The sequence below is a fragment of the Salvelinus fontinalis genome, chromosome 9 (assembly GCF_029448725.1).
Source record: "Salvelinus fontinalis isolate EN_2023a chromosome 9, ASM2944872v1, whole genome shotgun sequence".
Taxonomy (NCBI): Eukaryota; Metazoa; Chordata; class Actinopteri; order Salmoniformes; family Salmonidae; genus Salvelinus; species Salvelinus fontinalis.
In genome coordinates, this window is record NC_074673.1 from 37,279,601 (window position 1) to 37,294,996 (window position 15,396).

Genomic DNA, 15,396 nt, shown 5'->3' on the forward strand with positions numbered 1-15,396 from the left:
TCTACTCGCATTAATCTTTTTAATGATCGGTCTACTCTCATGAATCTTTTTAATGATCGGTCTACTCGTATTAATCTTTTTAATGATCGGTCTACTCGCATTAATATTTTTAATGATCGGTCTACTCGCATTAATATTTTTAATGATCGGTCTACTCGCATTAATCTTTTTAATGATCGGTCTACTCGCATTAATCTTTTTAATGATCGGTCTACTCTCATTAATCTTTTTAATGATCGGTCTACTCGCATTATATCTTTTTAATGATCGGTCTACTCGCATTATATCTTTTTAATGATCGGTCTACTCGCATTATATCTTTTTAATGATCGGTCTACTCGTATTAATCTTTTTAATGATCGGTCTACTCGTATTAATCTTTTTAATGATCGGTCTACTCGCATTAAACTTTTTAATGATCGGTCTACTCGCATTAATCTTTTTAATGATCGGTCTACTCGCATTAATCTTTTTAATGATCGGTCTACTCGCATTAATCTTTTTAATGATCGGTCTACTCGCATTAATCTTTTTAATGATCATCTACTCGCATTAATCTTTTTAATGATCGGTCTACTCGTATTAATCTTTTTAATGATCGGTCTACTCGCATTAATATTTTTAATGATCGGTCTACTCGCATTAATATTTTTAATGATCGGTCTACTCGCATTAATCTTTTTAATGATCGGTCTACTCGCATTAATCTTTTTAATGATCGGTCTACTCTCATTAATCTTTTTAATGATCGGTCTACTCTCATTAATCTTTTTAATGATCGGTCTACTCGCATTAATCTTTTTAATGATCGGTCTACTCGCATTAATCGTTTTAATGATCGGTCTACTCGCATTAATCGTTTTAATGATCGGTCTACTCGTATTAATCTTTTTAATGATCGGTCTACTCGCATTAAACTTTTTAATGATCGGTCTACTCGCATTAATCTTTTTAATGATCGGTCTACTCGCATTAATCTTTTTAATGATCGGTCTACTCGCATTAATCTTTTTAATGATCGGTCTACTCGCATTATATCTTTTTAATGATCGGTCTACTCGCATTATATCTTTTTAATGATCGGTCTACTCGCATTAATCTTTTTAATGATCATCTACTCGCATTAATCTTTTTAATGATCGGTCTACTCGTATTAATCTTTTTAATGATCGGTCTACTCGTATTAATCTTTTTAATGATCGGTCTACTCGTATTAATCTTTTTAATGATCGGTCTACTCGTATTAATCTTTTTAATGATCGGTCTACTCGCATTAATCTTTTTAATGATCGGTCTACTCGCATTAATCTTTTTAATGATCGGTCTACTCGTATTAATCTTTTTAATGATCGGTCTACTCGCATTAATCTTTTTAATGATCGGTCTACTCGCATTATATCTTTTTAATGATCGGTCTACTCGCATTATATCTTTTTAATGATCGGTCTACTCGCATTAATCTTTTTAATGATCGGTCTACTCGCATTAATCTTTTTAATGATCGGTCTACTCGTATTAATCTTTTTAATGATCGGTCTACTCGCATTAATCTTTTTAATGATCGGTCTACTCGTATTAATCTTTTTAATGGTCGGTCTACTCGCATTAATATTTTTAATGATCGGTCTACTCGCATTAATATTTTTAATGATCGGTCTACTCGCATTAATCTTTTTAATGATCGGTCTACTCGCATTAATCTTTTTAATGATCGGTCTACTCTCATTAATCTTTTTAATGATCGGTCTACTCTCATTAATCTTTTTAATGATCGGTCTACTCGCATTAATCTTTTTAATGATCGGTCTACTCGCATTAATCTTTTTAATGATCGGTCTACTCGCATTAATCGTTTTAATGATCGGTCTACTCGTATTAATCTTTTTAATGATCGGTCTACTCGCATTAAACTTTTTAATGATCGGTCTACTCGCATTAAACTTTTTAATGATCGGTCTACTCGCATTAATCTTTTTAATGATCGGTCTACTCGCATTCATCTTTTTAATGATCGGTCTACTCGCATTAATCTTTTTAATGATCGGTCTACTCGCATTATATCTTTTTAATGATCGGTCTACTCGCATTATATCTTTTTAATGATCGGTCTACTCGCATTAATCTTTTTAATGATCGGTCTACTCGCATTAATCTTTTTAATGATCGGTCTACTCGTATTAATCTTTTTAATGATCGGTCTACTCGTATTAATCTTTTTAATGATCGGTCTACTCGTATTAATCTTTTTAATGATCGGTCTACTCGTATTAATCTTTTTAATGATCGGTCTACTCGCATTAATCTTTTTAATGATCGGTCTACTCGCATTAATCTTTTTAATGATCGGTCTACTCGCATTAATCTTTTTAATGATCGGTCTACTCGCATTAATCTTTTTAATGATCGGTCTACTCGCATTAATCTTTTTAATGATCGGTCTACTCGCATTAATCTTTTTAATGATCGGTCTACTCGCATTAATCTTTTTAATGATCGGTCTACTCGCATTAATCTTTTTAATGATCGGTCTACTCGCATTAATCTTTTTAATCTTTTTAATGATCGGTCTACTCGTATTAATCTTTTTAATGATCGGTCTACTCGTATTAATCTTTTTAATGATCGGTCTACTCGCATTAATCTTTTTAATGATCGGTCTACTCGCATTAATCTTTTTAATGATCGGTCTACTCGCATTAATCTTTTTAATGATCGGTCTACTCGCATTAATCTTTTTAATGATCGGTCTACTCGCATTAATCTTTTTAATGATCGGTCTACTCGCATTAATCTTTTTAATGATCGGTCTACTCGCATTAATCTTTTTAATGATCGGTCTACTCGCATTAATCTTTTTAATGATCGGTCTACTCGCATTAATCTTTTTAATGATCGGTCTACTCGCATTAATCTTTTTAATGATCGGTCTACTCGCATTAATCTTTTTAATGTTCGGTCTACTCGCATTAATCTTTTTAATGATCGGTCTACTCGCATTAATCTTTTTAATGATCGGTCTACTCGCATTAATCTTTTTAATGATCGGTCTACTCGCATTAATCTTTTTAATGATCGGTCTACTCGTATTAATCTTTTTAATGATCGGTCTACTCGTATTAATCTTTTTAATGATCGGTCTACTCGCATTAATCTTTTTAATGATCGGTCTACTCGCATTAATCTTTTTAATGATCGGTCTACTCGCATTAATCTTTTTAATGATCGGTCTACTCGCATTAATCTTTTTAATGATCGGTCTACTCGCATTAATCTTTTTAATGATCGGTCTACTCGCATTAATCTTTTTAATGATCGGTCTACTCGCATTAATCTTTTTAATGATCGGTCTACTCGCATTAATCTTTTTAATGATCGGTCTACTCGCATTACTCTTTTTAATGATCGGTCTACTCGCATTAATCTTTTTAATGATCGGTCTACTCGCATTAATCTTTTTAATGATCGGTCTACTCGCATTAATCTTTTTAATGATCGGTCTACTCGCATTAATCTTTTTAATGATCGGTCTACTCGCATTAATCTTTTTAATGTTCGGTCTACTCGCATTAATCTTTTTAATGATCGGTCTACTCGCATTAATCTTTTTAATGATCGGTCTACTCGCATTAATATTTTTAATGATCGGTCTACTCGCATTAATCTTTTTAATGATCGGTCTACTCGTATTAATCTTTTTAATGATCGGTCTACTCGTAATAATCTTTTTAATGATCGGTCTACTCGTATTAATCTTTTTAATGATCGGTCTACTCGTATTAATCTTTTTAATGATCGGTCTACTCGCATTAATCTTTTTAATGATCGGTCTACTCGCATTAATCTTTTTAATGATCGGTCTACTCGCATTAATCTTTTTAATGATCGGTCTACTCGCATTAATCTTTTTAATGATCGGTCTACTCGCATTAATCTTTTTAATGATCGGTCTACTCGCATTAATCTTTTTAATGATCGGTCTACTCGCATTAATCTTTTTAATGATCGGTCTACTCGCATTAATCTTTTTAATGATCGGTCTACTCGCATTAATCTTTTTAATGATCGGTCTACTCGCATTAATCTTTTTAATGATCGGTCTACTCGCATTAATCTTTTTAATGTTCGGTCTACTCGCATTAATCTTTTTAATGATCGGTCTACTCGCATTAATCTTTTTAATGTTCGGTCTACTCGCATTAATCTTTTTAATTATCGGTCTACTCGCATTAATCTTTTTAATGATCGGTCTGTAGTGTCATTTCTTACTGATCTCCACAGCAAATACATACACGGTGAAATGACATCAACACATACTGGAGGAGTTACTGGCTAGCTACAAGTGGCTAGCTTAGCTAACGAACTAGCTGACACATCGATTAACCACCATAGGCACACCCCTTTTCTGTTTTAAAATTGAGAAAGAGGAGGAGTTGGACCTTTTTTTTTGTGCCCAAAGTCGAGCGTAAAAACACATTTCCTGCAATTCTACTCATTTTACCATTCCTTATCACGTGTTCATATACTATCTGGGGGGCCTCAAACCAAAACATTTATTAATAATATTTCACTCATATTGTCATTAATTCTAATATGAAGAGTTACTCATATTTATTTTAAAGAAATGATTTGGGGGGACGAATCAACCTGTTCTGACATGTCCCCCCCATCCCTCGTGGCAATTTCGCCTATGCCAAGAATCTTCCAACTGGAATTTTGGGGAAACCAGAGAATTTATTGAAAGCTTCCAGAATTTTGCAGCCCTAGGTATACCACAGGACACTCTGTTTTCTCTGTTCTTTTCTTTCAGTCCTCTACTTTCTGATCTCTCTTTTTTCTGTGAATTGTTCTTTTTAGCGCCACCTCTTTCCTTGCTATTTCCCTCCCCTTGATCTCACCAACTCCTTTCTTTCCCGCCAAATCAACCATCCCTGCTCCCCTCCCTCTCTCCTTTCCTCCCTCTCTCCTCCCTCTCCAACACCAGCCTGTGGAGTGATTGGAAGCAGTCGACAGCAGGTATGGTGCTGAGAGGTTTTGCCATGCAGAGCACTCAAGCTGGACAATGAGGAGGAGGGTAAAGGGGGAGAGAGAGAAGGGTGGATGGTGTGTTTGGGAGGGAGTTACTGGCAGGGAGCCAGTAGTAAGGGACAGATATGAGTCCCCCATACAAAAGAGAGCCCCCTCCTACGCACCCCACCTCTACACCATTTCAACAGACCCCAGATGACCCAGTCTTATCCTCCCAGCATAGATAGAACCTCATCACTATTCATATTGCTAGGGAGAGTATGAAGTCACAGCACCACTGGGTCTCAGAGCCACAGAACTGCTATAATTTCATGGCATATTACATCAGATACCAGACCTCAAATCCCTTGGGATTGTATTCCTCGTATTAGTCATTGGTGGACAATATGGATGTTAGTTTAATGAACTCCAGTAAATATTTCAAGGGAGGTTTGGCTGAAAGATAAGACAGAAATAGTATTTCATTCAAGACCACGCTGATATCCAGTTAGATAGAAATGTTAATTGTGTCATGGCAGAGGAGTAAACACACTTAGACATGTTCTGCTGCTTACTCCTCATTGGACTGTGCTCTTTCTGTTCCAAAGTAGACGGCTATGAAACTATGACACTATTGTATGAGACAAGTTACCACTCACAGTCCTTCATGGAAATCCCTCTTATATAGACAGCTGAAATTTGCATTGGCAGTTTTTATTTGAGGATAAACAATACATCATAATGGGGAGAGAGGCAAACACAGATAGGAGGAATGGAAGGTAGAAAGGCGAGAGAGAGAACAAATCAGTGATGGACAAAGAGGAGAGAGACCGAAAGGGTGGCAGAGGAGAGAGTGTGCTACCTTGTAATATTGAAACAGTAAATGTAAGGAGAAGCTGTAACCTATATTCTCATTATATCTTTTTTATGCTCTTTTGGTTTAGAAGAATAACTTGTAGAGGGGAAATGTGCTTTTTGTTAGGGCTGGTTGATATGTTGTAAAAACTGATATTGTGGTATGAATAAGATGTGCATGAATCAAACATTAATTGACAGTAATGACTGTGTTCCCTGTTGTGTTGATGTCGCCGCCTGGATGCAGTGAGGTTTACTTCATCTCTCTGTGCAGGTGGGCTGGCCTGTTATGGCAGGGCAGGGTGAATCCGCTCTATGGAGTATTTTCATCTGAATTGAAATGGCCATGTCAGTGTTAGACACACTCTGTAGAGATGTGACATCTCATTCCACTTCCAGCAGTTGCATCATAGGTCTCCCCCACTGTTCTTCCTCTATCTCCCTGGCCTGCCTCCATCCTTTATTTTCCTTTCTTTCTTTGTTTGTTTGTTTCTCCCTGTGTCCTTTTCTCTGCCCCCTCCTTATATTATGAACAGGGAAGCAGGACACAGCCATAGGCACTACTGTTAATGAGCTGCATTAGTGCTGGGCAGCCTGCCACCCAAACAGAGAGCTTGGCAACGGATGCAGCACATTTACCACTGAACATTGGCTTGTGTTAGTCATGTATCAATCATTTCACGTGTACACACATTTAAAAGCATTCAACAACATACTGTACTGCGGCTCCATGCGGTGTAGGGTTGTGTTGTGCAGTGGAAGTGCCCCCCTCATTGAGTCGTGTCACCATGCCAGTGGCCAGGGTGGAATGTTCACACACTGCAGCCAAATATTGCAGCTTCCCAGCTAAGTCTCACAGCACTCACCATTACACATAAAACACAGATGAAGGGAGAGAAGATGTTTGTTTGTGTGTGTGTGTGTGTGTGTGTGTGTGTGTGTGTGTGTGTGTGTGTGTGTGTGTGTGTGTGTGTGTGTGTGTGTGTGTGTGTGTGTGTGTGTGTGTGTGTGTGTGTGTGTGTGTGTGTGTGTGTGTGTGTCAGTTTAAGTGTAGTTTTCTTCAAGTGTCCTCTACCACATTACTGGGTGCTGACTGTTGGCTAGTCTTGGGTGTGATGATCCTCTACCACATTACTGGGTGCTGACTGTTGGTTAGTCTTGTGTGTGATGAACCTCTACCACATTACTGGGTGCTGACTGTTGGTTAGTCTTGGGTGTGATGATCCTCTACCACATTACTGGGTGCTGACTGTTGGTAAGTCTTGGGTGTGATGATCCTCTACCACATTACTGGGTGCTGACTGTTGGTTAGTCTTGTGTGTGATGAACCTCTACCACATTACTGGGTGCTGACTGTTGGTTAGTCTTGGGTGTGATGAACCTCTACCACATTACTGGGTGCTGACTGTTGGTTAGTCTTGGGTGTGATGATCCTCTACCACATTACTGGGTGCTGACTGTTGGTTAGTCTTGGGTGTGATTTATGATCCTCTCTCCACACGGATGGAGTTACAGCTTGTTTTTCCTGGTTTGTCATCCTTGTCTATTTCCCCTTATATTGATTGTCACCACTCCTGCATGTGGAGCAGTAGATTTGCACCCAGCCCTAAGCAATCCCAGCTGCTCTAGCTGATGTTGTGCTATATTTTGAGCAATAGACCCATCTTTGATATTTCCTGTCCAAAATGTCCATTATTGGCCTCGTAACTGGAGTGCACTGTTCCAGCCCTTCAGATTCCAATGTTAGGTTGTCATTATAATCTTTTTTGTCAGTCCCTTATCTAGTCCTCGGTGTAATAGGCCAGACTACTGTCTCTCCAATCAATGATTTGAATCATTTAATTTAGTTCTGTGGTGCAATGAAAACCAGTGTGTAATTACAGACCCAGAATTACACAGAGGCCCCGTTTCAGTCCTTACAGTTTAGTTCAATGGAGTGATCCTAACTGGCCTCTGTCTCTCCTCAGCTACCTAGACAGTTTAGACCGGATCGGTGCATCTGACTACCAGCCCACAGAGCAGGACATCCTCAGAACCCGAGTCAAGACCACTGGCATTGTAGAAACTCACTTCGTCTTCAAGAACCTGCACTTCAGGTAAGACACTGGCTCAGTGCTCCTCTACCTCCTCAAATATCTCTCTACTCTAACTACTTAATGATTATTTTTAAATATATATTCCAACTGGTTATCCTGCATTTACATCGACCTTTTCATGGAACCATGACTAGACGTCTAGTCTCATAGACTAAGTCAAAAATGTTGTCAAAAACAAAAGTAGGGTGGTTGGGTGGGCGTATAACGAGAATGTCTACCAACCCAAAAGTTGCAAGCTTGAATCTCATCACGGGAAACTTTTGTAAGCTAATTAAATCAAATTTCAAATCAAATCAAAAAAAAGTATATAACCCTTCTTACATCAGCTGATATCTCAAAGTGCTGTACAGAAACCCAGCCTAAAACCCCAAACAGCAAGCAATGCAGGTGTAGTAGCACGGTGGCTGGGAAAAACTCCCTAGAAAAGTCCCAAATCTAGGAAGAAACCTAGAGAGGAACCAGGCTATGAGGGGTGGCCAGTCCTCTTCTGGCTCTGCCGGGTGGAGATAATAACAGAACATGGCCAAGATGTTCAAATGTTCATAAATGACCAGCATGGTCAAATAATAATAATCACAGGAGTTGTCGAGGTCAGCACAGGTCAGCACCTCAGGAGTAAATGTCAGTTGGCTTTTCATAGCCGATCATTAAGAGTATCTCAACCGCTCCTGCTGTCTCTAGAGAGTTGAAAACAGCAGGTCTGGGACCGGTAGCACATCCGGTGAACAGGTCAGGGTTCCATAGCCGCAGGCAGAACAGTTGATACTGGAGCAGCAGCATGGCCAGGTGGACTGGGGACAGCAAGGAGTCATCATGCCAGGTAGTCCTGAGGCATGGTACTAGGGCTCAGGTTCTCCGAGAGAGAGAAAGAAAGAGAGAATTAGAGAGAGCATACTTAAATTCACACAGGACACCGGATAAGACAGGAGTAATACTCCAGATATAACAGACTGACCCTAGCCCCCCGACACATAAACTACTGCAGCATAAATACTGGAAGCTGAGACAGGAGGGGTCAGGAGACACTGTGGCCCCATCCGATGAAACCCCCGGACAGGGCCAAACAGGCAGGATATAACCCCAAAGCACAGCCCCCACACCACTAGAGGGATATCTTCAACCACCAACTTATCATCCTGAGACAAGGCCGAGTATAGCCCACAAAGATCTCCACCACGGCACAACCCAAGGGGGGGGCGCCAACCCAGCAACTTTTCAACTACTTACTACTTTTTAGCTACTTTGCAACTATTTAGCATGTTAGCTAACCCTTCACTTAACCCTAACCTTACCTCTTTAACATAACTCCTAAACTTAACCTTAAACCTAACTCCTAACCCCTAGCCTAGCTAATGTTAGCCAGCTTGCAAACATTAGCCACCTAGCTAGAATTCATAACATATCATACGTTTTGCAAATTCATAACATATTGTACATTTAGCAAATTCGGAACATATTTTGCAAATTCGGAACAAATAATATGAATTGTAATTCGCAATATCATACGAAATGGGTGATGGACATCCCCAAATTAATACATACCATACCATACGAAAAATAAAATATCATACTAAATGGAGTGTCCTGGATTTACATTTAGAATGATACGAAATCCTCTGAGACCTGGTTGTGTAAAGGGTATTGTATTCTTCTGTAGCTACAGTATGTGTGGTTAAATGGTGATTATGATGTGTCATACATTTATTGTACCCTAGATTAATGTTTTTTTTTTCATTAATGTACCATGGCAATTAACATTTTTTTTATTTTTTATGAATGAGCGCTGGGATCAGCACAGAGCGCTGGGAGAAAAGGAGCTGTGACTGAATCTACATTTAAATTATAAGCTCTAGTTAATTATTCTAGAACTGCCAAACCTGAAGACATACTATTTTAAGTTTAAATCATTAGGTATTACCTGGATATTTAGTGGTATTTAATGCACTGTAAAATCTAGTGCTACCAATTCATTATATTACTCATTCTTTTTTAAAGTGGGATGTACATTGAAAAAGCGGAAGTGCAATAAAAATTCCCAATTCTGCTTGTTTTTTGACAAGGTAAAAATCTGTTGTTCTGCCTCTGAGCAAGGCAGTTAACCCACTGTTTCCTGGGCGCCGAAGACGTGATTGTCTATTAAGGCAGCCCCCCGCACCTCTCTGATTCAGAGGGGTTGGGTTAAATGCGGAAGACACATTTCAGTTGAATGAAATCAGTTGTACAACTGACTAGGTGTCCCACTTTTCTTTCCATTTAGCTTCGTTCAACATGGTCATGTTATCAGTTGTTTTTCTATCACAAAACAGAGAGCTTGTATTTTTCCTCTGCTAATCACACAGCGGCCTTCCTGCTTGTCTGCCTGAAGGCCTGCTAGCACAAAGCAGCTCTTTGTTCATCTCCTTCTCTGACTCAGTCAGCTGATTGAGAACAAAAAATACATTATGAAAATAATGTGTTAAAGGTCCAATTCAGCCATTTTTATCTCAATATTAAATCATTTCTGGGTAACAATTAAGTACCTTACTATGATTGTTTTCAATTTCTCAAGCAATAATCTTGCTTGGATTTCTAGGAGTGGTCTAAACTGAAAACTAGCTGTTATTGGCAGAGAGGTTTGGAGCTCTCTTATTGGTCTATTAACTTAATTTAATTTACTACGTGGTGATGTGAACAGGCAGGACAAAATATCTATCATGCCAAAACAGGCTGAAATTTCAGGCTGTCTTTTCAAACAGCTCTTACACTAAAAGGGCATTATCATAATTTTCACAATTTCACAGTATTATTCCAACCTCAGTGTGGAAATATATAGAAAACACAGGAAAATCACGTTTTTGACTGCACTGGGCCTTTAATATAATATGTAATAAACAGTGGTGTGCATAGAGAAGCTGCAGGACTGTCAGGCTGTGATGTTCCATTCATTTCTGATCCTAAAACTTGCTCTCTGACAGGCTTTTTGCGAGAGCTAATGTAGTGTTCCGGTACTGAAGAATGTTCTAGTCTAGTGGTACTGGACTGTTGTCCTTTCCCAGACCTGTTCCAGTAACCCCAGCAGTTGTGGGTGTGCCCTGCCCCTGACCTGAAATGCTGTATCTACAGCACAGAGACCTCTACAGCCTTCTGTTTGCTGGCCTGTGGCAGCAAACCCTTTGAAATCCATTGTTCTTCAGATGTAGAGAGGGGTTGGAAATCTGTGCATGAGCCTAACCTCAATGGGAAAATTACAGTAGCTATGTTACTCAAAAACTATAAGCAATTTCAAAATGAATACCGTAGAGATATGCCATACCAATGTGTTTTTGCTATGTCAGACTGACTTTATGTGGTAGATATTGTACTGACACTGTATACTTTATACTACAGTATGTGATCCTCTGAGTGGTTGCTTTTGGTTTTTCTGTGCACCTGTAATGGATGGTGTGTGTTCCATAGGCTGTTTGATGTGGGAGGTCAGAGGTCGGAGAGGAAGAAATGGATCCACTGCTTTGAGGACGTGACAGCCATTATCTTCTGTGTGGCACTGAGTGGGTACGACCAGGTGCTGCATGAAGACGAAACCACGGTGAGTCACACACACACACTTAATTACTTGTGTCTATATCTCCATAAAACACTCTACAATGCAACACAGTACATTCCTTTTCATTTGAGTCATGTATGTTTCCTTTGTTGAATACATCAACATAATGAACAACAGTTTCCTACACCGGGGCTACAGTGCCTTGCGAAAGTATTCACCCCCTTGGCATTTTTTCTATTTTGTTTTCTTACAACCTGGAATTAAAATGTATTTTTATAGGTTTGTATCATTTGATTTACACAACATGCCTACCACTTTGAAGATGCAAAATATTTTTTCTAGTGAAACAAACAACAAATAAGACAACAAAACAGAACATTTATGGATAACTATTCACTCCAAAGTCAATACTTTGTAGATACACCTTTTGCAGCAATTACACCTGCAAGTCTCTTGGGGCATGTCTCTATAAGCTCGGCACATCTAGCCACTGGGATTTTTGCCCATTCTTCAAGGCAAAACTGCTCCAGCTCCTTCAAGTAGGATGGGTTCCGCTGGTATACAGCAATCTTTAAGTCATACCACAGATTCTCAATTGGATTGAGGTCTGGGCTTTGACTAGGCCTTTCCAAGACATTTAAATGTTTTCCCTTAAACCACTCAAGTGTTGCTTTAGCAGTATGCTTAGGGTCATTGTCCTGCTGGAAGGTGAACCTCCGTTCCAATCTCAAATCTCTGAAAGACTGAAACAGGTTTCCCTCAAGAATTTCCCTGAATTTAGCGCCATCCATCATTCCTTCAATTTTGACCAGTTTCCCAGTCCCTGCCGATGAAAAACATCCCCACAGCATGTTGCTGCCACCACCATGCTTCACTGTGGGGTGGTGTTCTCTGGGTGATGAGGTGTTGGGTTTGCGCCAGACATAGCATTTTCCTTGATGGCCATAAAACTCCATTTTAGTCTCATCTGACCAGAGTTCCTTCTTCCATATGTTTGGGGAGTCACCCACACGCCTCCTGGCGAACACCAAACTTGTTTACTTATTTTTTTCTTCAAGCAATGGCTTTTTTTCTGGCCACTCTTCCGTAAAGCCCAGCTCTGTGGAGTGTGCGGCTTAAAGTGGTCCTATGGACAGATACTTCAATCTCCGCTGTGGAGCTTTGCAGCTCCTTCAGGGTTATCTTTGGTCTCTTTGTTGCCTCTCTGATTAATGCCCTCCTTGCCTAGTCCGTGAGTTTTGGTGGGCGGCCCTCTCTTGGCAGGTTTGTTGTGGTGCCATATTCTTTCAATTTTTTAATAATAGATTTAATGTTGCTCCGTGGGATGTTCAAAGTTTCTTTCTTTTTTCATAACCCAACCTTGATCTGTACTTCTCCACAACTTTGTCCCTGACCTGTTTGGAGAGCTCCTTGGTCTTCATAGTGTCGCTTGCTTAGTGGTGTTACAGACTCTGGGGCCTTTCAGAACAGGTGTATATATACTGAGATCATGTGACAGATCATCTGACACTTAGATTGCACACAGGTGGACTTTATTTAGCTAATTATGTGACTTCTGAAGGTAATTGGTTGCACCAGATCTTATTTAGGGGCTTCATGGCAGAGGGGGTGAATACATATGCACTCACCACTTTTCATATTATTATTTTTTTAAGTAACTTTTTTAAATTCCACTTCACCAATTTGGACTACTTTCTGCATGTCCATTTCATGAAATCCAAATAAAAATCAATTTAAATTACAGGTTGTAATGCAACAACATAGGAAAACGCCAAGGGGGATGAATACTTTTGCAAGGCGCTGTATGTACAGTACACATCCAGTGGCGTAACGCCGTTTAGCGAGGTCTGAGCAAAGAAAACGGCTAACTTCTTGCTATTCTACACATTTAGCTAGAACCGTCTGGGACTGGTCTGAGTGGGAAGGGGGAAACTGAAAACTAGCTATTATTGGCAGAGCGGTTTGGAACTCTCTTTCTTATTGGTCTACTAATTTACTGCCTGGTGATGTCAACAGGCAGGTCATAACTCCATCCCACTAACACAGGCTGAAATTTCAGTCAATCTTTTCAAACAGCTCTAAAAGGGCATAGCTAGGGCTGCGGGGAGGTGTGGGACGCCAGTGTACCAGTTTCCTGCTACTCATGTTGAAATTAAGGGTTCACAATTACCATTACCAGGCCTTTTATCTATGGATCCTCAGGTTTATCTCTGCTCTGAAACATATTGCTGATGTACAGTGACTTACATTGATATGACCGTTTACATACAAGTGTAGATTCATTTTGGATTTGTTTTTTGTTAAGCAAAAATATGCGAGGAGCTTTACATAACACAGCATTAGATTAGACCACATAGTTACTGTATTTCTCTCTATGCAAACACAGCAGTCACGCTTCCCATCTGGTTCCAACCAGTTCTCTACCATAACCTCTGGTTGTATCAGCTGGTGTTAATGCCCAGGCAAATGAGTTGATTTCCATACAGTTGCTTAGTTAGTGAGCATCCCTGAGCACCCCCATGGCCAATGGCAGTCCGTGAACAGTGTTTTCGGGGGCCTATATGTGCGATATACAACTCTAACATCCAGTATAATCTCTCCCAGGCCTGTTTAAAAGCCTCATCACATTTATTCTACTGCCATTTCCAAAAGCAGCTGGGTTTATTTTAGAAATATTTCTATATAATTTCTATGTAATATTTCAGGATAATCCTATTTGAAAATACAACAAAATGTTTTAGAACAGAAGGCAATTCCCTTAATTCAGTACAGACTGATTTAACAGACATGATAAACCAAACAAGGAAGGAACAATGGCTCTGTTGAACTATGCTTCTAACAGGTTGACGGGCTCCTAAATCAAAGTCATGTTTGTTTACTCCTGGACTCCTATACACATGCCCGCATGTGTGTATCAGCACGTACACACACACACACACACACACACACACACACACACACACACACACACACACACACACACACACACACACACACACACACACACACACACACACACACACATTTGCATTAATTTCTTGCTCCCTCTATCTGGCTTCCTTTCCCTGTTTTTCCCCTTCATGCAAGTACTGGCACCCACTCAAAGACGTGCACAGCAGGGCATCAAAAATATGTTTCTACAGCAATCCTGTTCAATAAATGTAACTGCAAGGTTTGGTTTCGGTCCTTCCTGCCTGCTCTACAGTTTTCTCCTTTCATCGTTGGGGGGAGTGTGTGTGTGCGTGCTGGCACATGACTGTGGGTGCGTTTCTGCTTGTGCGAGCGTGCACGTGTGTGTGTTTAAGAGGGGGGAGATGAGTTGGGCCCTTGTGCATGTCCATCTCTGCTCCACTGAGCCCCCCCAGCAGCTCTCGTCTCTCCTTCAACGTCTTCTCGTCTCAGCTCCTCTCCTGTCATCTCTCGCCACCGGCTGTCCTCTCTAACCAATCGCCAAATGCTAAAAACCCACCTGGTTCCACAGAGGGCCCTCCCACCAAACATGTGTACAGGTATGAAACCTTAAACAAGGACAAAGAGTCCAAAATCATCTGGAAAGAGTTAAAAGCAGCACTCCTTCTGGCTGTGATGTGATTCTGTGTGTATATAGTATGTATGTACTCTATGTATCTGTGTGTATTTACCTGTGAGTGCCTGTGACTTGCACTGTGAGGATGATATGACACTGTCTGTACTGTAGTATGTGTTGCCTTGTTCTCAGAGTTACTTGTCAGAGGCTCAATCAACTGATGAGATAAATGCTAAACTATGGTCATTAGTTTTCCTATCTCTTCTCTTTCTCTCTCTTACATTTTCTAAGAATTACTAACACTACAAGAACAGTCTCTGTGACTCATCTTGTTCTATCAACAGATTATGATTGGCTTTTTCCTCTGCTCTATTTAATCTGATTGGGTTGTG

General features: G+C 39.9%; 1 protein-coding gene across 2 annotated transcripts in view; it reads left to right on the plus strand.

Annotated features, from left to right (window-relative positions):
• LOC129862516 (guanine nucleotide-binding protein G(o) subunit alpha) overlaps positions 1-15,396 on the plus strand; it is a 152,215-nt gene that overhangs the window by 125,800 nt on the left and 11,019 nt on the right. For both annotated transcript variants that reach the window (XM_055934270.1, XM_055934269.1), the window contains exons 5-6: positions 7,827-7,955; positions 11,391-11,520. In XM_055934270.1, the coding sequence (XP_055790245.1) occupies positions 7,827-7,955; positions 11,391-11,520 (259 nt within the window). The remainder of the gene's footprint in view (positions 1-7,826; positions 7,956-11,390; positions 11,521-15,396) is intronic.